The following is a 25,917-nucleotide window of genomic DNA, read 5'->3' on the forward strand; positions in this document are numbered from 1 at the left end:
AGCATTTTTGGGAAATGCTGCTCAAGTCTAAGGCAACTATCTAATAGATTGACTGAAGAGCTGCACATAAAATTGATTATTCTTAAAAGCATGCAATAAAAAGAAGTAAGCAATGAGCAAACTGTACAATGTTCAAAGAGCTAACTCTGAAGGGACTCCTGAAAATGTCAGATTTAGTAAAGATATCAAGTATATATAGAAGGAGACACAAAAATTCAAAAGTTAGTATGAGAAAAAAATCAGCAAAAGAAAATATTTCAAAAGTATTTTGACTTGACTTGTCCAGATCTATCATTATATTTTTTTTCAAGTAGAAAGAAAAGATTAAAAGGTTTATTTCTTTTTTATATATCTATTATCTTATGAATATCTTATGCATCTAAGCAGGCATTAGGGAGACTTGTCCATCTACCTCATATTCAGGCTCAAAAATCAAAAGCTGCATGCTTTAAAAGTGATGACTGAAGTTGTTTCTAACTTTACTAGATATCTAAAACATAATTCAACAATGTAGTCCAACGCCTATGAATGCTCAAATGTCAGTACGAAACACTAAGACCACTGATTAAATACTTGCCAAAACCAGGTATTATCTTTTTTTTTTTTTTTAAAGATTTTATTTATTTATTTGACAGAGACAGAGAGATCACAAGTAAGCAGAGAGGCAGGCAGAGAGACGGGGGAAACAGGCTCTCTGCTGAGCAGAGAGCTCGATGCAGGGCTCGATCCCAGGACCCTGAGATCATGACCTGAGCCGAAAGCAGAGGCTTTAACCCAATGAGCCACCCAGACACCCCAAAACCAGGTATTATCTTAAAAGACATTTCGGATAAGTTACTATGACATGTATACCTTAATAGATCACTTAACCTTTCTATTTACTGCAAGAAAATAGGCTGGGATATAAGCTTATATACTATACATGTCCAGAGCTACATTATCATCCCATTTGCTTGAATGATCCTTGTTCAATGTTACAACTATGACATGACCAAACAAGCCAAAGCACATGTCCAATCCAAAATTTATAGAGAGAAAAGTTGCCCTCTGCTAGGACTGTTTTTACCAGAAGATATTCTAGCTTATTGGCCTGCATTAATACTCTACAAGAGAACATTTCCATAAGAAACAAGTTAATGAATCTTAGAATTGTACCTTTTTTTTTTTTAAAAAGATTTTATTTATTTATTTGACAGAGAGAGATCCCAGGTAGGTAGAGAGGCAGGCAGAGAGAGAGAGAGAGAGAAGGAAGCAGGCTCCCCGCTGAGCAGAGAGCCCGATGCGGGACTCGATCCCAGGACCCTGAGATCATGACCTGAGCCGAAGGCAGCGGCTCAACCCACTGAGCCACCCAGTCGCCCCTAGAATTGTACCTTTATACAAAGTATTTAGATTAAAAGATGATATAGTAAGTCAATAATATTAATGAATGTATCAACATAAAAATAACTTTACATTTAATGTGAAATGTTTTAATGCTATTACTTATTTTACCTATGATGTATAAATATATAACTGAATGCTAAAAAAAAAAAGTTGGGATACACCTTGAAACCAGTATTTTAAACAGGTAATGGCAATGGTTTATCAATGTACTATTTATTGTTTATCAAATTCTAACAGATATCTAATTGATTACAAATAAGATAAGCAGAATAGTTATACCATCATGTCATTTCCCAACATTTTCTCCTAAAGTGATACTCCTTTTGTTTTAAAGATTTTATTTATATATTTGAGAGAGAGCGAGACAAAGAACACAAGGGGAGGGTTTTCAGGGGGACAGAGGGAGAGGGAGAAATAGACTCCCACCTGAGCAGGGAGCCCAACCCAGGGTTTGATCCCAAAACCGTGGGATCATGACCTGAGCAAAAGGCAGATGCCCAACCAACTGAGCCACCCAGGTGCCCCTAAAGTGATACTCTTTTATAGAAATATTTATATTTTAATGTGGAGAACAAAAAAAATACCTTAATTATCTCCATTCCTTCATGCTACCACATAATCATTGTCCTTTTTAGAGGACAGAAATAAAATCAATCCAAAACCAAAATAATTGTCATTTACAAATACAAAATTAAATTTTAAAAATATAATTAGTTTCAATGTCAGAATATATCATTATTAAATTACAAACACTAAATACCCATTATGTAGAATCTGAATTCATAGTTAAATACAGAACCCCAAACTATTTTCTTCATCATCATCATTATTATACAAACAGTATTAGAGGCTTTATATAATTCACCATCTAGTCTCATCCTAATAAAAACCATACAAATTCAGTATTACTATTATCCTTATTTCACAGATGATGAAGCTAAGGCTCAAAGCAGGTAACTTATATATGGTTACACAGTAAGGGGGAAACTCACGATTCTCAACCATATCGTTTTACTCCAAATACAGAATAATTAAGTAGTATAATCCAGATGGCTCATTAACTCCATTCATAGATTCACATGACAAAAGATTTTAAGGATGGGTAAGATAAGAAAATTTAACTATTGCATCATGTTTAATGTACTAGAAATATCCAGTTTTGAAACTGTAAGTTAATTAGAAAAATAGTCAACTAGTTTTTTAAAGATTTTATTTATTTATTTGAGAGAGAGCGTGAGTAAGTGAGAGAGAGAGAGAAGGAGCAGGGGGAGGGGGAGAGGGAGAAGCAAACTCCCTGATGAACAAGGAGGTCGTCCAGGGCTTTGATCTTGGGACGGGAGGCAGACACTTAACAGACTGAGCCACCCAGAAAGTCCAGCATACAATTATTTTAACAATATACTGTCTAGTATATAAAATGGATATTGTATATGTCATTCATATCTCTATTAAAAAGACAAAGTAGTTATCAAAATTCATAATAAAATGCAAATGGACAAAAAAACCAAAACAAACAAACAAAAAAAACGAAACAAAAAAAACAGGAAAGGTAGAAAACAGTTCCTGAAATGTGTTACATTCCATTTCATGAAGTATGGGCAGCATCCTATTATCCAGAATAATGGTCTCTCACTCTCCTTTATTCCTGCCACCCCACTTCCTATTCAGCATACATATGCATGCAAACACACACACACACACACACACACACACACACACACACACACACACTAGAGCTACATTGTTCAATCCAGAGCCACTACTCACAATGTAAATTTAGCTTAATTACAATTACTAACAGGAAAAATCCACTTGCTAAGTCACACCAGCAATAGTTCAAGTGTTCCACAGCCACATGTGTCTACTGGCTACCATACTGGACACCACAAATACTGGATACTGCAGAAACCTTAATTGGATAGCACTGTACTGGAGACTTTAATGAATAATTCTTCTGGCCTAATATCTAAAACATAGGCTCCAAAGGAGTACAAAATTCATTCCCTAATAATGAAGTCTTGATATTTGATAAGTTCAACTTCCAAGCATATATATCTTTAAAATTATTACTGCCTGCTTACAATGAAAACTCAGTATGCTTTCAAAGAAAAAGAAAATCTAACCCCAGATATAGAAAACAAAGAACTGGGGCGCCTGGGTGGCTCAGTGGGTTAAAGCCTCTGCCTTCGGCTTAGGTCATGATCCCAAGGTCCTGGGATCAAGCCCCACATCAGGCTCTCTACTTGGTGGGGAACCTGCTTCCTCCTCTCTCTCTGCCTGCCTCTCTGCCTACTTGTGATCTCTGTCTGTCAAATAAATAAATAAAATCTTAAAAAAAAAAAAGAAGAAAATGAAGAATCGTTATTTTAAAGCAGAATGCTACTCAAAAATACTAAATACTTTGGTTCGATGTGCTTTTAAAGGTAAAGAAACTGAAAACCTAGAAAGATTAGTTGATTTGCCCGGGATCATATAGCTAATAATAAGCCATAAAGATAAGACTAGAACTTATATCTCATGACTTTTAGTTTTCAATTCTTTCTACAACACTACAATGTACAAATCTGGCATTACTGAGTAACATTTTTCCTTGGACTGGAAAGAAAACAAGTGCCCTTGCATTGAATATCACGAAGTCCACTATCCAGACTTTTTCTTGCTTAGTTTCTTTTTAATAGCTTTAAGTTTCAAAATGGTCTGCCAAACCTGTTTTAAATAAAGCTTCCATGAAAATTAAAATTTAAAGTTCATAGTAAGTCAGTGACTTTTCTCCATTATTAATAAATACGATAAGCTAGGACCATAATTTTGATTTCTAATCCCTAAAAATAGTAAGGTTTTTCATTTGCATTACAATGATCCCCATTTCTACATGGTTAATCATTTACATTCTTTAGTCACAGGATGTTATTGTCCTCATCCTGGGGTATGGGATGTGATGCACAGTGTGAAGTATCACAAAAGAGACTATAAACTTTCTAAAGGCAAGGCTCCACATTTGTTTAGGGTTTTCTGTATAACCTCTAATTGTCCTCAATAAAATGATTAAAATATAATGGGTAACTGGTAATTAGACATGTCAAATTTTATTGGCAGGAGACATATCATTACCAAAAAAAAATTGTATTCAGTTTTCATTACCAAAAAAAAATTGTATTCAGTTTCTTAGTTAAGTGGATGAGAGGGGAACTATTTTAACACAAAACAGCTTCATAAAATTATTGAGAAAATGCTAAAACCTTTTGTTTATTTTAACTTTTCAGCTCCAAAAACTATGCAAGCATCTATCTATCTGTTTGACCACAATTCAAAGAGCTATAGAGTACAATAACTGCCAACTCCAGGGCATTCTCAGACAGATTATCCATACTGCCATTAGCTGTGACAAAGTGTGCTTTTAAATTTTTATTGACACTGTCACACAGTTGAACTTATTAAGTACTTTGTTGATATTAACAAGGTCTTTCTTTATCTTAGCCCAGCAGGACTTGGGAAAAACGATGGTTTAAGTCAAATAAGTACCAACCAAGAAATATATAAACATACAGAGGGAGTTATTAATTAAGTCAAGAAATGGAGAAGGAGTTCAGGCAGGAGGAAGCCATGTACAAAGGTATGAAGGTAGAAGGATAAAGCAGCATAAAATGTTCAGGAAACTGAATACAGTATGACTGGACCAAAAAGTATAAGGAGAAGAGTGGTGAAACATGAAGTCACAGAGAAAACAACATCAGATGATGAAGTATTTTGTGTAGACTAAGATTATACTTTTATCCTAGAAGCTATAGAAAGACTTTCTTGAATTTGAAGCAGTGATGTAACAAGAACTGCATTTCAGAAGTTTAAGTCTGTGGAAGATGATTTAAAGGGGACTATTTAAGAGTCCAGGAAAATGGCAAAATAATGAGACATGACAATGCACTGAAACAAAGAATTGGCAGAAGGGGTGGAAGAAAAGGATACCATACAAATGAACAAAAAAAACAACACTACAAAATTAGAATTCGTAAGATTTGGTAATTGAAGGAATGGTGAAAGGAGGAAGAGTAGATTCAAAGATGATTATTATGTTTCTGGTTTATGCAATTTGGTAGATAATTCTAAAGTTAACTAGCACTGGGAATACAAAAGAAAGCAGGTTAAATTGGAGAGGTGATTGGAGTTAGGATAAGGATGAAGAAAAGGAAGGTAAGTATAATTAAGGACAATACTGAATTTGAAATTCAGTCAGGAGACAACTGAACATATGGGGTCTGAGTTAGAAGGATTTCAGTAAGATGAGTACATAGAAATTCATCACATAGAAGTGCTAGATGGAAGTCATAAGAATAGATGGGGCTGTCTAAGGACAACATACAAAATGGGCAAAGCAAAGAACCAAAGAACTGAGGATCAGGCTCTTAGAAAGCAGTATATTTAAGGGTCAAGCATAGAGACAGAAGATTCAAGACAGAAGATTTAAAATGTAAAATATAGGTAAAAGAAAAACAAGGAGAATTTAGTATCACTGAAGTTGAGGGAGGAGAGAGCTTTGTTAGGAATAGTGTCACATAATACTGGAGAAGCCAGTATGAAAACTTAAAAAGGGTCGTGCTTTTTATATTATGGAGGTCACTAGTGACTCTCCATTAGACAAAAAAATCTTAGATTTGACAATTACTCAACTTTGAAATAGATATAAAATGAAAGGCATCCTTCTTTACGTCAGAAGTTACTTTTGCAAGTGCTTGACAAATGAAGATATTGCATAAATATACCTATACAACCCCCAATTATACTAATTCAACTTGTAAAATGGTCATAATTTAAAACTGTCAATAAATAGAACACATTTTCTTAGTGATATCAGATATTCATTCAACACTTAACTATTTCACATACTCATCTACTTTTTCACAAATTTTTTCCTTATTCATAAGCTGTAGCTCCTTGTTTTACTATAAATGTACTGGTACCGACATGATAAATGTTTATCCAAGGCTACTTCCTCATATATGATGGTATAAGGACACTAGTAGCTAATTTACAAGTATGTTTAGAGTAAAATCTCAATATTTGAGAACCACTATGGAAAGAATCAAGCGACACAGAATGAGTCCATATATCTGAGGGTTTGTCTATGTAAGCAGCAACACTTGTCTTTGCAGAGAACACTTTCAGAAATGAATTAGATAATTCCCATATTCCTAAACAAAATATCCTAGATACAACTGTTTCCTTGCTGACTCAGGGCTGTGATTACATATGTGAGTTAAGGGCACATGGGTGGTTCAGTGGGTTAAGCCTCTGCCTCCGGCTTAGGTCACGATCTCAGGGTCTTGGGATCATCAGGCTCTCTGCTCAGGAGGAATTCTGCTTCCCCCCACCTCTCTTCTGCCTGCCTCTCTGACTACTTGTGATCTCTCTCTCTATTAAATAAATAAAATATTTTAAAAAAATATGTGAGTTAGTGAGCTATGATGTAACACAGAGATGCCTGGCATGGAGCACTGGGTGTGGTACATAAAAAATGAATTCTGGAACACTGAAAAGAAATTTAAAAAATAAATAAATAATTTTAAAGAATTTTTTAAAAAAGAATCTACTAAGATGTGTAGGGCTACTTGCTTAGTTTTGGTAAGAAGAGGTAACATGTAGTGGTTAAGACCATATACTCTGGAACCAGACTCCCTAGTGTCCAATCTGGACTTTTGTCTCCAAATTATACTGTGACCCCTGAAAGGTTATCTAACCTCGATGAGCCTATTTACTCATCTACAAAATGGGGATACTACTATCTTTCTCATAGAACTGCTGTGAGGTTTAAAATTAGGTAACATATGGGACACCTGGGGGGCTCAGTGGGTTAAGCCGCTACCTTCGGCTCAGGTCATGATCTCAGGGTCCTGGGATTGAGTCCTGCATCGGGCTCTCTGCTCAGCAGGGAGTCTGCTTCATCCTCTCTCTCTCTCTACCTGCCTCTCTGCCTACTTGTGATCTCTCTCTGTCAAATAAATAAATAAAATCTTTTAAAAAAAAATGAGGTAACATATGTAAAGTATTAGAATATTGGTATATGACTTATAAATGCTATCTTTAATTTCTCATTTTTGTGTTGCCTGTAGGCCATATAATTAAGCATTTGGGCATATAGGTTTGAATAGAGAGAGAGATGAAATGAAATTACAATTATGAATAATTGCTAGAATATAGCTGGATGATAAAGCTAGAGAAGCAATGAGAATATTTATGAGGAAGATAAAATATATGTTTCCGTACATATGCAAGTGTACGTATGTATGTCTAAAAAAAATAATACTAGAAGATAGCCAAGGATAGACCAGAGAAAACAAAATATCCAAGAGGAGGACAAACGCATGAAAAAGAGAAAAAACAAAAGTAGTCCGAAGGTAAGAACGGGGTCCATAAAGCCAAAGGCAATAAAATTTTCAAAGAGGGAGGTGATTAATAGAGTTACAAGATGATTAGAGAAAGGCCATTGGATTTTGAAATTAGAGGATCACTACCGACCTTTTTAAGAACTGAAAATGTTAAGTTGTAAGAATTAATTTAGGAAACACACAAAACAACAATAGATGATTCTTTTAGATGATTCTTTTAGAGACTGGGACTATAAAATAAGGAAGATGAGAGGCTAGTTTGAAGAATAACTGAGATCAAAAGGTATTGTACTATGGGTGAGAACTGAGAATGCATTGAGCTGAAGGGAAGTCAATGAAGAGAGCTTATGGAGATATAGAATTTATTGTCTATTAGTTGAACTATTGAAGATAATAAAAATACTACCACAAGGACATAATTTTAATTTAAAGATGAGCTTAAAAACCTCTGTAAGAAGTTAACAATATGTTTTAAATTAAAAAAGAGAAAAATGCATATAGCTTTTTTTAAAAAATATGATTATTGCTGTATTTTAATAGAATTACTTTTACTGTTTCTGTAGTATCCTGAGAATTCTCAGAATATTATCAGAGTCTCAGGAAGTAATTCTGTTAAAAGACAGCATTAATTATATTTTAAACAACATTTAAAAATAATTTTAATAATTAATAATAATTTTAAATTTTAATATTTTAAAATTAATAATTTTAATCATTTAATTATTTTTTTAGACTTTGGTATTTATTCTGTATTCTGAATATATTTTTGAACTTTAGATGATATTTTTTCAATCACATGACAGTCCAAATAAATAAACCCATGTCACAATTCTTGTAAGAATAACAGGCTCCGTTTATAACAAATTACTAATTGTTAGCTCATCAAAATAGGAAATTTCAAATAATGATTTGTATATGTTTGCATGTATAATCAGTATTCAACAATTTCTTGAATATCTAGCAAGATGTATGTAATTCTTCTATATGCTACCTGTCAACAATTTGCCATTTTATCATTCTATTCAATCCAATTTCTTGAAGGCTAGCAATTGTCATTTCTATCTTATTGGCTGGGGTGAACTACTCTATGGAGGGGTGTCATTTTAAAGGTCAGAAAATGCAGTATACAAATGTTGCGTCATAAACACCTGGTTTCAAATTATAGCTCTACCCGTTAATAGCTGTGTAGTTTTGAGTGAGTCATCTGAATGAGTAATGAAAACTTTAAATATATCTAAAATACTTCCTCTTAAACATTGCAAGACAAGTAGAAACTCCTATATATGACTGAATGCCAGTGAAATTTAGTTAGGTAAGCCCAACTATAGGAATAAGAACAAAGATTTCAAGAACTCATCTAAAAAGTACAGTTTCCAAATCTTTCAGTAGAAATATTAAAAATTTTGAGATAAATTTTATAATAAGTATATTTAAAAAAAGGGAAACAGTGATATAGGATACAAAGGGGAAAGAAAAATTAAATTCCCTTACAACTTGTAGCCCTTTCACAAGTCCTTAAAATGGGCAGTGACATTCCTCTAGGAACTCAGCTGCCTGGATATTAATGCTCTGCTAAACACAAATCTAAAGGGAATCTTAGCTGACCCCCAGGATCTTGTAACCTTTAACATAAAAAAAAAAAAAATTCCTTTAAAAACTTCCTTTATCATCCCCCAAGCATATGACCCACTGATATACGTTTAAATGGTCTCATAACTAAGGTTTTATTAGATATTAATAAATAACCTTTCCCTAACAACAGCTAGCCCCTTCAAGGTTCTGGAAACCTTGCTTCCAAAATTCCTTAGAGATTTATGTTATCACTGACCCCCTCCGAACCTGAAAGTATATAACGGGCCACTTCTCATGACCCCAGTGCAGCCCTTCCTGTCCAGGGATCCTATCCCCTTGCTTTAATAAAATCACCTTATTACATCAAAGACTTCTCAAGAATTCTTTTTTGGTCATGGGCTTTGAACACTAACATCATCAACGATAGAAGGAAATATTCCAACTATTAAAAATGTGATACACTGGATATAAAAGACACACCAAAACAGTTTATTCAAAATGATCATCATAGTTGGAGAAGTAACAATTAACAAAGATCCTTAATTATTTAAAGAGAGATTATAGTTTTGTAAAACTATAGCATCCTCTTTGGACAAGCCAATCCATCTATCTCTTCTAGTTTCAAACCCTGGCAAAACAAACAAACAAACAAAAAACCCTAATACTTTATAATACCATAAAAAAAGGAGAAAGTAAATTGTTTTACATCAGATAAGAAATTTTAACATTTAAACAGTCACTACTAAATAACTTGATAAAATTAAATGTGGAACCATCTTCTCTTTGATAAGAGAGCAGAAGGGAAGCTAAGGACAAAGCACAAGCTGATGCCCCACAAACCTCCCTCACCCATTCTCAGGTGAGATATGTGTGACATTCCTCAGGCACACCTTGCTGCCCTGAACTAAGGGAAGGAAAAAAAATGGTTAACTTATCATGATTACAGTCCTGTAAGATAAGTGTCTTCCTCAGTTTACAAATGTCTTAGTGAGGGGCGCCTGGGTGGCTCAGTGGGTTAAGCCACTGCCTTCAGCTCGGGTCATGATCTCAGGGTCCTGGGATCGAGTCCCGCATCGGGCTCTCTGCTCAGCAGGGAGCCTGCTTCCCCCTCTCTCTCTCTGCCTGCCTCTCCATCTACTTGTGATTTCTCTCTGTCAAATAAATAAATAAAATCTTAAAAAACAAAACAGGAAATGCAGATACAATTAAATGTCCTTATAACCTGCAGGTCCTCTTTGACATATGAAATTTCTTTGGAAAACCTCGCTTTTCCTCACCTCCCCGACTCCCAAGTATATAATCAGTAACCTTCTCAACCCAGGTACAGCATCTCTTTTTGCCCATGAGTCCTGTCCCTGTGCTTTAAAAAAAAACCAACATTTTGCAAAGATATCTCAAGAATTCTTTCTTGGCCATTGGATCCAGACCCTATCAAACCTCACCTATATTCCAAAACTACATTATCTTTGTTGAATGATACTACAGGAGTTTAAAAAAATAATTCAGAAAGAGTTCCCCCATGGTGCATTAAATGGTAAACACTGTCTAAAAGAGATGAAAATTGAAGAACAAAAAACCTGATGTTAAATTCTGACTCTTCCACTTACAAGCTATGTCAGCTTAGAAAAGTTATCTACTCTAAATAAACCTATTCATCTTATAAACAAAATGGAGATGATAATAGTGCCTGCACAGCTGGGTTGTTGTGAGAATTTAATCAGATAATATATGTAAGTTAAAATGCTTAGTCTATGATCTCTTACCATAAATATGGCCAATAAATATGAGTTCTCATCGCTCAAGAACAAAGTCATCTTTCATAAAATGGGTCATTTCATGAAACCATCTAAGAAAAGATAGTTTTGTCATTTTCTAAATAAGACGTTTAGGCTGGGTATACACAGAGCTAATTAGTAGACTCTGACCAAAGAATTGCAATTCAGTCCCCACCTTATTCTGGTGAATCAGACCTCTGAATGTTTTGTGATAGCATAAAGATATGCTTAGATTTCCTAAATTTCTAGAGTAATACAAAGACTTCATCAATATTTGTTAGGATAATACTATTGGCTAAACTTTTTCCTTATTGCACTGATTACTGGTAAAGTTTTAATTTTCATGGTTTATTATTTACTGAATACTATATTTATAGTAACCAGAAGTCCTTTTCCTAATTTTAAACAAGTTGTCATTCTAAAACTTCTAGCTTTTATAAATGACCAAGCAATAGGAAGAATTTCATTTGTAAGTTCCATTCCATTTAAATGATAGTTAAGAACGAGTTGGGTGTCATACAAAATGAGTACTTTAAATATAAACCCCAGAAGCAACTTAAGACAAAACCAACTCACCTGTAATTGCAAAGCTTCATGATTTTCTAATCCTTCCACAATTGGTGAAAATCGTTCCCTATTATTTCTTTCTGCTGCTGTAGTTATAGCCCCTAGAAGTTTATCTAGACTATGGGATGGGGGGGAAAGCAGAAATGAGAAATCCATCTTACACACACATGAATATGGGTTATCTCCTTCTTTCAGTCTTAGTTTCTTTCTGGCATTTGATGTATATAGAGACTACTACAATTTAAAAGTTGTGTTCCTGGGCACCTGGGTGGCTCAGTCTCTGAGCATCTGTCTTCAGCTCAGGTCATGATCCCAGGGTCCTGGAATTCAGCCTGCACCTGGCTCCCCGCTCAGCGGGAGGCCTGCTTCTCCCTCTCCCACTTCCACTGCTTGTGTTCCCTCTCCAGTTGTCTCTCTCTCTGTGTCAAATAAATAAATATAACCTTTTAAAAGAAAGAGTTCTGTTCCTATCCACAGATTTCTACAAGTCAAATATTGATAGATTAAATAATTTTAGGACAGCAAAAAGAAAACTCAATTATTTAAATAAATGAAACTTCAATTAAAAAACTTTGAGGAATATAAATTTCCTGGGTAACATCTTTTAAAACTTTATTTGATAAATACTGAAATTTAAAATTCCAGGTTTGGTATTTCATGTGTAAACATAAATATTAATAATGATTTAAGCATAATATGACATCTATGATTATTAAAACTTTTTCCACATGTAAATAGACTGATTTTATAATAAAATACTAGAAAGAGCAAGTACATCCGAAACAACTTAAAAAATCAACATTCTTTGAAAATGGAATAAGAAAGAAAGACTGAAAGAGGAAAGTCTAGGTAATTAGAGGACATCTATAATTACATAGCACAAGACAACTATTTACATGAACTAAAATACTGGAAACTATTGCTATAGTGTCTGAATCAAATTAACCTCTATGCAGTATACTGTGTTTATCAAACTATAGCTACAACTATACCACAAAAGGTTGTATTATATGAATTAAGTATTGAAAATCCAATTGACAAGAAAAATACTTTTTACTCATATATAAACTGATTTTTCTATAAAACCTAAAGATTTCCTACTTTAGCATATGTTAGTTCATTCTTAGTTTGTTCTCAGTAAGGTAAGAGTTAATGCTCTCTGATAATATTTTTGCTTAGTGTTTGGCTTTTGGTCTCTGAGGACACTAAGCAACATTAAGCAAGATCTCATGCTATTCTAATACGTATGAAAAAGTCAATGTATTAGAATATTCTGAAATCTTTGCATAGCCTTGTTCTGATTGAAACTGAAATTATTACTGTCACACAAAATTTCAAAGAAATATTTTAGCTCGTGTCCTTAGCAGATATTTCACACTTTATCACAATGGTTCCATACTAACTAGTTAATGACATCAGATCTGAAATTATGCTTCTCAGTCAATATTATTTCCTTGAAAAGGTATAAACTAAGGTACATGCAGCAACAATTTCTTAAAATTAACACATACATGCACTTAGAATAAATGCAAATGGTCTTTTTGATCTTTCTTTTTAAAGGTTAGTTTATTTCCCTTTATACATAAGTATTTTTTTACTTATTACAGGCAGATAAAGTAAAATCCTATTTTAAATAAAATAATAGAGCAACAAAACCATCTAGTCAATTCAGTGAGTTAAAGAAGTCAAATTTTATAATAGGCATATGCGAGGTGTGTATGTGTCTCTGTATTCAGCCTATTTTTGTAACGATTACATTTTCTTCACCTAGATAAAATTCTATTCATTCACTCTGAATCAAACTTTGAAGAATGTCCTGTTTGCATTCTGTTTAAATCTATTTGTTTCAAAAAGTTTAAAAAATGCTGAAATGTAAATAGATATGATAAAATGCCAATAAATTATTTTCTAAAATGTACTACTACTGTTTTCATGCAAGTTATCTAATGAAAAGCACAAAATATGGAATTTTAATTTCTCAAGTGCCACTTTCCATGCAGTTAACATAATATAGCAATGCTTACATGTTCTCCTCTCCAACAATGCAAATAGCAGAAAGTATTTTTACTATTTCAGTCATCATGTTGGGTTGTTTGGGATCAATTGCTCTTGCCAAAAGCAAAAGACTCCTTTCATCTCCTAGAATTCTTTGCAGTCCAAACTAAAGGAAAAAAAAAAAAAAAGAACCTTCATTCAAAATGTATTTGCAACACATCTTTAATTTAAAAAGGAACTTACAATGATCTTCTAAAAATATATACCTCCATAATGAGGTTCTATCTAATTGTATGAATGTTTTTCAAATTTAGTTACTTATCTTTTTTTTAATTTTAAATGATTGTATCTTGGGAGTCATTTCCCTTATCGGATATGATTTACATTAGCCTGCCTAAAAATTCCATAAAGCTTTGGGAGAAATATGTGAATACTCAGTATTTCTTTAACAAAGAAAAACCTGTAAAGTACATGCTGATATGATTTTCTTTTTTATGATTTTATTAATTTATTTGACAGAGAAAGAGCATACACACAAGCAGAAGGAGCTGCAGAGGGAGAGGGAGAAACAGGCTCCCCAAGAAGCAGGGAGCCTGATGCAGGACTCGATCCCAGGACCCTGGCATCATGACCAGAGCCAAAGGCAGATGCTTAACAGACTGAGCCACCCAGGGATACCCTGATATGATTTTCTTAAGTAATTCTACTTATGTCATTGGGTCTTTCTAGAATTCATGGTTAAATTCTCCAATGTTTGTGTGGAAAATTAAACTGAACAAAAAGGGTAAAATGTAAAGCTCTTTTGTATACTATATGCCAGTTAAAGAAGCAATAAGCCTTTGTATAGGTTTTCCAATACCATCTATTATCTTCCCCCTTTGAGAAGCTGCGCTACATTATAAAAGCTATGAACCCAGGTAAATGGAGCCTGGGTTTTGGTTAAGTGTCAGAGTGAACAGAGGAGACACCATTTTCATTTGTTTTCTAGGCTCAAATACAACCACAAAAGTGTGCACTATAAGAATGGATAAACGAATACCTAAAAGGCTAAAACTTCAATTTTCACTACATTTAGAAGGTATTTTCTTTGACCTTTCTCCCACAAAGTATTTCTAAGATTTCTTATGAAATGTTTGCTTCTTTTTAGTTTTAATGGTAAAAATCTGACATTTTCATTGATCAAAATTGTCACTACAAGTGTAACTTTTAGTTGAGTAATAAATATACGAATATTTTCATGGTGCCTAATTTAACTTCCAAAAGAATGGGAGGGGTAGAGGAGAACATAGCTAAAGCTCTTAAACGCAAATTTAACAGAGGTCATAAAAAATAATACATACAGAGACAAGGCCAAAATAAAAAAGAAAAGGAGGAGGAGGAGGCGATAGAAAAGAAATGAGAGACAAGATTAAAAAGAAGCAAAGAAAACAGAATGGGCAAGCATACATAAAGGTGGCCAGCAGATACTAAATAATAAGGAAAGTAAGTGAAAAATGTACGTGTAAAACTAAGAGAGGATTACCATGCAATTACCAAACTTAATAGCTTTGAAAATCAAATTGAGAGTAAACTTGTTTAAATTCTCAAATTTTCATTTAAAAGTTAAAAGTAATTTCTAATACATAGGGACATACTGAAAATAAAAATGAAATAATGAAAAACCATCAATATAAACACAAGTGCAATATTTCAGCAATGGAAGTTAAGAGGCAATGCTTTGCTTTTGATCCTTTTATGATTCTATTAAAACATATTTGGTATAAAGGAAAAAAGTTTTTGAAGAAGGTAATCTAAACTCCTCGGGGCCAACAAATATGAAATTTAAGTTATTTCAGATGAAAGTTTCATGTTTTATGACAATTTATTCCAACATGAAGTGGATATATCACTATACTTTTTTTTTAAATTCTGAATGTATACTTAATGCCTGTTGTTTCACATGCCTATAATTTAAGATTCACTATTTATTCATATTCTGAGCATTTATGTCCAGGATACTAACATGTCCTAACTATAGGTTAACCTTAATTTAGAATAATCTAAGTCATACCATCATGTGCTCAAAACTGCCAAACTCTTAAGTAATAGTAATTATATACTCACATATCAACTATGTCCTATGGGAAAAAGCTCTACAGGAAATCTCCCTACTATGACTTTCTCTAGTGATGATCTTGATTACAGTTATTTAGTGTCCTATAAGCTATGAGAATTGACAATGCAAGTCAGTAAGAATTTAAAACAAAGGGTCCTACAGCTAATTTTACAGATGAGGGGACTGACAGAAATTTCAAGTGATTTTCCAAAGGCCACTCAACTTAGTGGTAAAGCATGTATTACATCTCCCAATTTCTAGAAGTTGAGAAATTCAGTATCAATAGTGATAGAAATCTTCCCGGAAGAGACTTCCATGAACAGCACAATTAGCATAGTCTACACAAAAGCCTTATGTCAACTAGCAAGCATCTACTCCACATACAAAAAATCCTTTGCTGATACATGTGTGCATAATATATACATATATAAATATACATAATCCCACAGGTTTAAGAAAGACTAACAATCTTATCACATTGTTAATAACTATATATTTATATTAACAACTATACATTTGGCCAGTTTTTGGTTACTGCTATAACTATTTCTATTAAATATTTTTAGATTATTAAAATTCCATCTAAAGACAATTATACAATTAGTGAATTAGTCAGTGGTATTTTACCTTAAAGGAATATATGTGAAATGTCTAATAAAGTACCAAAATTGTTTATAAAAAAATAACTACAGGGCGCTGGGTGGCTTAGTCAGCTAAGCGTTTGCCTTTGCTTCAGGTCATAATCCCAGGATCCTGGGACAGAGCCACGCAACAGGCTCCCTGCTCTGCAGAGTATGCTTCTTCCTCTGCTCCTCCTCCCACTCGTTCTCTCAATCTCTCTCTCAAATAAATAAAATCATTTTAAAAAAAGAAAAAGAATTAACAACTACAACTTCATAACCAGAACATGATTATCATTTTTTTAAGATTTATTAACTTAAGAGAGAGAGAAAGTGAGTGTGTATGTGTGTGCACATGTGTGGACGGAGGGGCAGCAGGATGGGAGAGGGACAAACAGGCTCCATGCTGAAAAGGAATCATAATGCAGGGCTCCACCTCAGGACCCTGAGATCATGACCTGAGCCTAAATCAGCTTAACCAACTGAGCCACCCAAGTACCCTGAGCAAAGATTATTGAAAACAAACAAACAAACAAACAACAACCTTGTCTAGAATTCAGAAAGTCACTAATATTGCAACTGGTATACATATACAAAAAATGCTTGCAATCATCCAAAAATGTCTTCTATATGCATCAACCCACAGATACTAATTGAACATAAAATAGAAATCTTAACCTTATAAAAGCAGTTAACAAACAAGTCAAACCATAGCTCTGAGTTTTCCTTTTCAATGGAATAAAAACACTGTAAAAATGGTATTCAACATATAACATTTAACCATGAAAGGAAAAAAAAAGTAGTATCTAATTTGGAAACAGACTTCTGTGTTTCCATAATTACAAAAACCTACTAATAAACATACTGTAAAGCATAGTATATTTTAAATAATGTTTCAATGAAGTCTATAATTTGCATCATAAAGAACCTCTGAAAACTGAATAAGCACCTACTATACTGTCTGCTTCATACTTTCACATACTGTTGAATAAATTCTCTCCCTTTGTGACAGGCAGAAATAAATACTACTTACCTTATTATTCATAAATGCTTTGAGGCACTGAATAAGTTTATACTGATTCTTCTTGTCTATATTTTCTTGCCTGAATAGAAGCAAAATAAACATGTTGTGCTTAAAAAATTCTAAATTTTCCCTATAGTGATTTTTTTCATGTATATTCTTACTGTTTCTTGTCCAGAAGCTTTTCCAGAACATCCAATAAGAGTCCAAGACCTTCATGGCCAAAGTTGTTAACCCAGCTATGAAAAAAACAGAAAATATGTATTAAATTTTGTATCTTTAAAATATTAAATATCCAAAATGAAATGTTAATTTTCAAATCTGATAATTCTGTCTTTATATCACTTCTCATTTTTTCATTCTTCCATTACTTTAAGTATTGACTATGAAGATGACTCAGAGATCTTTACCTCAATGCCAGACTTCTATTCATATTTTAGATTGCCCATTCCATAGAACTGCTTTGGTTATTTTACCAGTATCAAATACTTAAGCTGATTTAAGCCAAATTTATATTCCCCTGTGTCTCTGTTACCCTCAGTCAACACCTCTTCCAATCTTCCATACGGTATTACCATATGGTAATAACACCACTATTCTCTGAATCCTTCATACCTGAAATATTTTCATAATTTTTTGATCTCCATCTTAGTCAACTTTGTATTTATTCTGTTTATTGATTCAACAAATATTTACTGAGTACCTACTAATTACCAGCCGTGTTCTAGGAGAAAGAGACATAAAAGGAAAAAAAGAAAAAAGAAGCCTTTACACTCATATAGCTTACTATCTTAAAAGAGGGAGACATAAGAGAAAAAGGTAAGCAAGTATATAATAAAATGTCAGTGCTCTGGAGCTTTAAAAAAATTCAACTTTGATAAATCGAATAATGAATGCTAGTATGCGATTTTTTAAATATGTAGTCAGGGAAGAGTGATAAGGTGGCATCTGAGCAGAGCCTGCAAGGAAGTGAGAACTTTCACAGCAGAAGGATTAAGTACAAATTGAGTACAGAAGTGGTAGCTACTATGCTTGAAAGATACCAGGAACTGTAAGGAGACCTGTGTGGCTGCAGCGGAATAAGCATGCCTAAGGAACGGCAGAAAATGGGGCACCTGGGTTGCTCTGTGGGTTGGGCCTCTGCCTTCGGCTGGGGTCATGATCCCGGGGTTCTGGGATCAAGCCCCGCGTCGGGTTCTCTGCTCGGCGGGGGAACTGCTTCACCCCCTCCCCTCTCTCTGCCTGCCTGTCTGCCTACTTGTGATCTGTGTCTGTCAAATAAATCAATAAAATCTTTAAAAAAAAAAAAAAAAAGAATGGCAGGAAATGAAGTCCCATGTGTGTGTAAAAGCCTGGAAGACTGATCATACAGAGCTTCATTTGACTTTGTCATCCAGTCATGAATATTCCACTTCTAGAAAGACTCCCACACATTTCCCCTTTCCTCCTTTTCATTGATTCTGCAAACATTCTAGATTAGCCCTAGTTAACCTTTTCTTTAATGTGACAGGAGTCTTTCAACTAGGGTCTCTACAGCCCATTCTTTTCTCTTTTCATTTTACAAAAGGCTGGATTAGATTGCATTTAACCAGCCATATGTCCAAAAATTTCCTCTGGACTACCTAACACATTTCAAGTCCCTCAACCAAACATTCTGATCTAGCCTCCATCTACCTTTCCAGCTATTGAAAAAATGGCTCAAATATTCAGAATCAATTGCATCCACAATATATATGGAAACTTGTTTTAAACAAATGCTGCTTTAATTTCCATAATGGAAATGATTTAAAAAAAAATGGGCACTGTAATGGCCATTGGCAGCAAGCTACTATTAATAACAGTATAATTGGCAGCAATAACAGATAATTGGCAGCAAGCTACTATTCAATTAAGGCATGTAATCAACCAGTACCATGAGCTATTTTCTCTGAAGACTCTCCATAATCAGTGGGGTGTTGGTGGAAGAAAAGAAAAACATCATCTCTAACCATAACATGTCAGCAGATACCAGTAAATCACAATATACATTAGCAGCAACCTTAAAATAATAGAAATTCTGAATAAATTTGTATAAACAGCTCTTGGTATCTGCTTTGGCATTTAGGAAGATAAAATAATAAGAATTCCTTAAATTTAACACTTATAAATCATTTTTTTAAGATTCTAAATTTTAGCCATCTTCTTTTTATACCCAGTGGTATTAAAATTATTAGTTATTTCTTTCTTAGTCTAGGAAAGGGGTACAGGAAATATGATTTATATTTGTTCACTTTAAAGTAGTCATCCATATATCCCAGACTTCTTCAAATTGTGTACTTTATGATATTTTGGTTTTACTCAGTGAAAATTACTACTGGTCTGGGAAAAAAAAAATGGGATGCATAATTAAGTCTAAGTGTGACATTCAGGCCTTTTTAATTTTTTTTTTAAAGATTTTATTTATTTGACAGAGAGAGATCACAAGTTGACAGAGAGGCAGGCAGAGAGAGAGGGGGAAGCAGGTTCCCCACTGAGCAGAGAGCCCGACGCGGGGCTCGATCCCAGGACCCTGGGACCATGACCCGAGCCAAAGGCAGAGGCTTAACCCACTGAGCCACCCAGGCACCCCCAGGCCTTTTTTTTATTAAACAAGTAGGCAGTTTAAAGTCTTAGGAGAGTATTTTAGGCCAATGGGCAAAGGAGGCCTACTTAGAGTCTTCAGGACGTTTAGGACAGAATGGGAGCACCAAAAGAAGCCCATTACTAGAGGGATAAAATAATTATGCAGCATGTGCAGCATGATGACACTTGATAAGTTAAAAAGAAGGGATGCAGCTAACCATATCTTTTTTTTATTCCTTTTTCTCTTGCCAGCAACATTTTTCTTTCAGGCCCTAAATACTTTGTGGCCCCTAGCCAAATGTGATTTTCTCTTTCTCTCAGTTTTATTCTCTCTCTCTCTCTCTGCCGCTCCATATATATATATACACACACACATATACATATATATATTCATTTTACCCAATACAAAATTGGTCATGAAATGATGAAGCAGTTTAAAAACAAAATATTCATTACTCTACATAGGTAAGAATTCTGATACTTCAACACCTCAATTAAGCATAAATCAGTAGTTCTCAAGGTAATCGCCCTAAACCAGCAGCATCAGCAACATCAACACCAGCTGGAAACTTGTCAGAAGTACAAATCTTCGCCCCCCACTCCACTCCCCACTAGACCCACTCAATCAGTAGCTCTGGAGATATGACACGGCAAAGGTGATTCTAATGTTCAATCATGTTTGAGAACCACTGACATAGAACACTGCCTTTCACAAGCAGGACTCAGGCTAAAAATTCAAGATTCCTTTATATACCCTCTCAAGCATACTGTGAACTCCTTCTGCCACAGGACAGAGATCAGGAATTCAATCCAAGGAAGTATATTTGGTATATTTTACAGAGTATGCAATTAATCATGGGCCCTAAATTTGTAAGAGACATAGAAGCAGCAGAGGATAATAAAGAAGCAAACAGAATAAAAAATGGGGAAGGAGAATGATCTCTTAAAAATCCCATAACCACTCTGAAACTTAGGGGTTTTTCCTTTCTTTTTTACGATAAGATTTACAAATGGTAAATTCATCATTTTGACAAATGTATAGTCATGGAACCTCCAATAAAAGAAATATACACAACATTTCCATCACTCCAAAATATTCCCTCATTCCTTTTTACAGTCAATATCTTTTCCGTACTCCCAGTACCCTGGCAACATTTGTCTGATGTGTGACCCTACTTTTGCTGTTTTTAGAAAAATCATTAGAAATTGAATCATATAGTATGCAGGTTTTGTGTCTGGTTCTTTCACTTAGCATGAATATTATGATATTTAACCATTTTGTTGCATGTATCAGTAGTCCACTCTAATTGTATGGATATACCACAGCTGGTATTTTTATCCATTCATCAATTGAATATCTTGATTGCTTCCAGGTTTTCATGATTATGAAATAAAACTGCTATAAACATTCACATGTATCTGTTTAAGTATATATTTTCATTTTACTGGGAAAACAACTAGGAGTAGAATTCCTGGGCGTCATGGCACATATATATTTCACTTATTAAGAAACTGCTTTCCAAAGTGGCTAACACTTGGCATTCCTTCAGCAAAGTGTAACAGTTCCATTTGATTCAAACTGTTCTCAACATTTCACATTGTAAAATTTTTTTTGAGAGAGAGAGTGAGAGCGTGAAAGTGTGCCCATGAGTGAGAGAAGGACAAAGGGGGATGGAGAGAATCTTAAGCAGGCTTCATGCCCAGTACAGCATCCAAAGTGGGGCTCGATCTCATCACCCTGATCACAATGTGACCTAAAATCAAGAACTTAACCAACTGAGCTACCCAGGTGCCCCTCACACTGTCATTTTTTTTTTTTTAACTTTAGCCATTCTGAAAATTGATTTCAGATAAACTGAGAAGCAAAGTAGTAAAGTAACTTGCCAAACATCACTCAGCAAGGAAAATATCAGTTTTAGGGCTCACACCCATGTCTCATTCCAAAGCACGTATTTATTTTAAACATACCACTAGAAATTATTAATAGGACAAGAAAATGATTTTCTATAAAAACATCTGCTTGTGGCACCACCAATATTTCACTAAAGAAGAATTAGTGGTTAGTTCCAGAACTGCACTGAGATTGTATCTGTATCTATATATATCCTCTCTCTATATATATCTTATATCTATATCATATCTACGTTTAGACACACAAATATATGCTCTGCTTCATTTAATAGCTTACTTCATTCATTTAGGCAAGGTATTTTCAGCCCATGCTTTTACTGAATTTCAAAGTCCTAAGCTTTATAAGAAATCTACTAATACTGTTAAGGAAAGATAGCCGGAGATTCCAACTAAAACTTCCAACTGAGATTTAGATAAGGCAGCTTATTGAAAAGAATAAGGCCAGAATGTCGCTTACACTGTTTATTTTTTATTTTTTTATTTTTTTAAATAAGCTATATAGTTCACAGTTTCACATTTTAGGTATTAACATATTGGTGATTTTATGTCATTAAGTTACCTAAGTCAAAGAGTTGTCTTGACATACTATACATCTAAGATGATGTTTGTGGCCATTACTTGTGAGGGTGCCAGATATAACAAATAAAACACCAAACAAAGGGCGGCGCCTGGGTGGCTCAGTGGGTTAAGGCCTCTGCCTTACGCTCAGGTCATGATCCCAGTGTCCTGGGATCTAGCCCCGCATCTGGCTCTCTGCTCAGCAGGGAGCCTGCTTCCTCCTCTCTCTGCCTGACTCTCTGCCTACTTCTGATCTCTGTCAAAAACATAAATAAAATCTTAAAAAAAAAAAAAAAACACCAAACAAAAAGAGCAGAAATTTCAGTCAAGTCGATTCATTTATAAGTGAGCAAGAGGCCAGGATTAGATCTGAAGAATGAAAAAGAATACAGGAAGATTATCAATGGAGCAAGAGAACAAACCCACAATAGGGCAGTATCTTCTGAAATTAAGTATAAAAGGCTTGGCTGTATCTATCAGGAAGTCCAATATTCGGTCCATTGTTCAGGAAGTTAAAACTTAAAGACCCTTCCACAAGTGTACTCAAAGTTCAGGAAAATATCCCCCCACCCATCAATGGGACATGCTGTAAGACCACAAAGTGGCATGTTCAAATGTGTAAGTTTTAGAAAAAGATCTAGAACCAAATCCCATCTCTACCAGATTCTAGCTGTGTTATTTTTAATCAGTTACTTAAACTGTCTAAGCCTGTTTTGTCATCCTCAAAATAGGGATGAAAATAGTGCCTATACCCCCTATGGTCTTTGTGACTATTAAGTGAATGTACATGGAACACCACAGTGAAACCTATATTAAACTTCTGAATGTGTTAAAAACCAAAAATTTCGCTGCTCTTTAAATGTTCTAGTACAAATTACAGTATGAATTTTAGGCATAAATTAAAGACTCCTTTTCAATAATACAAAAACTTAACATTTCATCATTGAATTATTGAAAAGCAGCTTAACTTCTATGAAATATGTAAAAAAGTCTAAACAGACATTAAACTTTTCCCACTGATAAAAAATGATCTCATAATTTAAACACTTGATGGACTACCTGGCTAGCTCAGTTGGAAGAGCATACAACTCTTGATCTTGGGGTCATGAGTTTGAGCTTCACATCTGGTGTAGAGATTACTTAAATAAATACTTTTTTGAAATTTTTAAAATAGATACATAAATATTTGATACACTGCATCACCTGTTTAACTTGTTACTATTCAACTTGGCATATATTTATTTTTCATTACAGTTAGTGCTGGCTAATTCACATTGGAATAGACATGAAAATTATAATGGTTAAGAGGAAAGGAAGTGTGGAATGAGTCTATTTATAACTCGTGCATAATCCTGAAAAGGAATTCTACCAAAAAACATTAAGGTTCTAAAACAGAAGTCTATCCCAAGCCTACACAGCTTCTGAGGTTCTTGTTTTTAAAGGCCCCCATATATACAGATCAGCATGATCAAAGGGGGAAAAACATATTTAATAAATATACCAGAAGATTCTAAGAGAAAGCAGGATTTCTCCCCACTTCTAGCTTTCCAGGTCAAAAAAAAAAAAGGAAAATACTATAAATGTACCTATTGTATGACAGAATGAGATTCTGCTCTCTCACAAATACATGTAAAGGAAAACCCTTCACAGTTTCCCAAAACTTCAACTTTTGATATATAAATTGTAGATTCATATGTGGAATTATTTAGTTAAAGCTCATATAAATATAACTTAAGATGAGTTCTGTACACTCTATACAATACAGACATAAGAAACAGTGACGACACTTACATTGATGAGTAGATTGTCCAGATTCATGTCTGTCTTTCAAAAGGGTTAAAGCTAAAATTAGAAAGTTCTATCCTGAGTCCCATAAGCTGTAAAGGCAACTGGTCTCACATGCAGGAGTCCAATATTCGTCATGTCATCCCTTTATCAGCTTGTGCAGGGCTAAAGGCTAATATAAAGAGTTATGTGTTCTGTACAAAGGTGTTCTGTACAAAGGATTTGATTTCTCTCTAATGGTGTCCTATTCCCATGTGAAATCTCATACTACAACCCAAATCACCAGAACATCAATAAAATGAATGATAGCTTAGAGTTTCCTGGGGGAATTCAGAATGCTGGTAAAATTACAAGTCCAGAAACAACTTTGTTTCACGAAGACATTAAAGATTATTGTAAATGGGGTGTGCCTGGGTGGCTCAGTGGGTTAAGCATCTGTCTTTGGCTCAGGTCATGATCTCAGGGTCCTGGGATCGAGCCCCGCACTGGGCTCTCTGCTCAGCATGAAGCCTGCTTCTTCCCGTCTCTGCCTGCCCCTCTGCCTACTTGTGATCTCTATTTGTCAAATAAATAAATAAAATCTTAAAAAAATAAAATAAAATCAAATTTATGTGTTATGAGGTTCGCTACCGCAGCTTTCTTTTGAGACCCACTGGCATGAAAGATGCTTCTCCATCCCTTCACTTTCAGTCTGGGTGTATCCTTAGGTTCCAAACAGGTCTCTTGTAGACAACATATGGACAGGTTGGTATTAACACATTCTAATAGCAGGAAATAGCTCATTTTATTTTTAACTTAAAATCAATTTAATTAACATATACTATATTATTAGATTCAGAGGTAGAATTTAGTGATTCATCAGTTGTATACACCACTCAGTGCTCATTACTTGAAGTACCCTCCTTAATGCCTATCACCCAGTTCCCTCATCCCCCCACCCATCTCCCCTCTAGCAACTCTCAACTCTCATTTTAACACCAATGTTTCCAATGAAATGTTTTTGAATGCAATTAAAACCAAAATTAGATTATATATACTTATGAGAAAGAAAAAGAGTCCCAACGTGGTTAAGACCAATTTACTACTCAAAGCAAACAGTATCATACATTCAGCCCATGAATCAATAATCCCCAAATAGTAGCCAAGAAAAAGTATTTTCAGCATTTTTAAAGGATATTTGTTCAACTAAATCAACTTTATAAATACTTTCACTATCAACCTATACATCTATTTAAAAAATAAAATGTTAAAAACAAATATAACATGGACTTGTATATGCTATGGCTATCTTGGTTTTATTTCAATAAAAACATATATATATATATATATATATATATATATATATATATACACACACACACACTCAGTGTTGTTGATATGAAAATAAGTATGCTAGACATTGAGCACTTGAATGTCCACGGAAGATTAGGACATCATGGTAGATTAGTACATAACCTATCTCTGCCCAATTTTAATTATCTGTTAGATGTAGTACTACCATTTCCACCTATCTGGGCATATGACATTCACTAACCACATACTTCACCTGATTCATAGAAAAGTAGACTATGTTAATTTTCCAGCTCTGCCTCTCCATGGTTTTGACTTCAATGTTGAGCTAGATTATAATTCCTTAGAAAACACCAAAAAA

At 34.3% G+C, this 25,917-nt stretch overlaps 1 protein-coding gene across 1 annotated transcript in view; it reads right to left on the reverse strand.

Annotated features, from left to right (window-relative positions):
* The window catches only part of DIAPH2 (diaphanous related formin 2), a 987,699-nt gene that overhangs the window by 694,819 nt on the left and 266,963 nt on the right, over window positions 1-25,917 (reverse strand). Inside the window, exons 7-10 of the mRNA XM_059385748.1 lie at window positions 17,576-17,650; window positions 17,424-17,493; window positions 13,705-13,841; window positions 11,690-11,798 (exon numbers count right to left, since the gene is read on the reverse strand). Of these exons, the coding sequence (XP_059241731.1) occupies window positions 11,690-11,798; window positions 13,705-13,841; window positions 17,424-17,493; window positions 17,576-17,650 (391 nt within the window). The remainder of the gene's footprint in view (window positions 1-11,689; window positions 11,799-13,704; window positions 13,842-17,423; window positions 17,494-17,575; window positions 17,651-25,917) is intronic.

Source organism: Mustela nigripes, chromosome X (assembly GCF_022355385.1).
Source record: "Mustela nigripes isolate SB6536 chromosome X, MUSNIG.SB6536, whole genome shotgun sequence".
NCBI lineage: Eukaryota > Metazoa > Chordata > Mammalia > Carnivora > Mustelidae > Mustela > Mustela nigripes.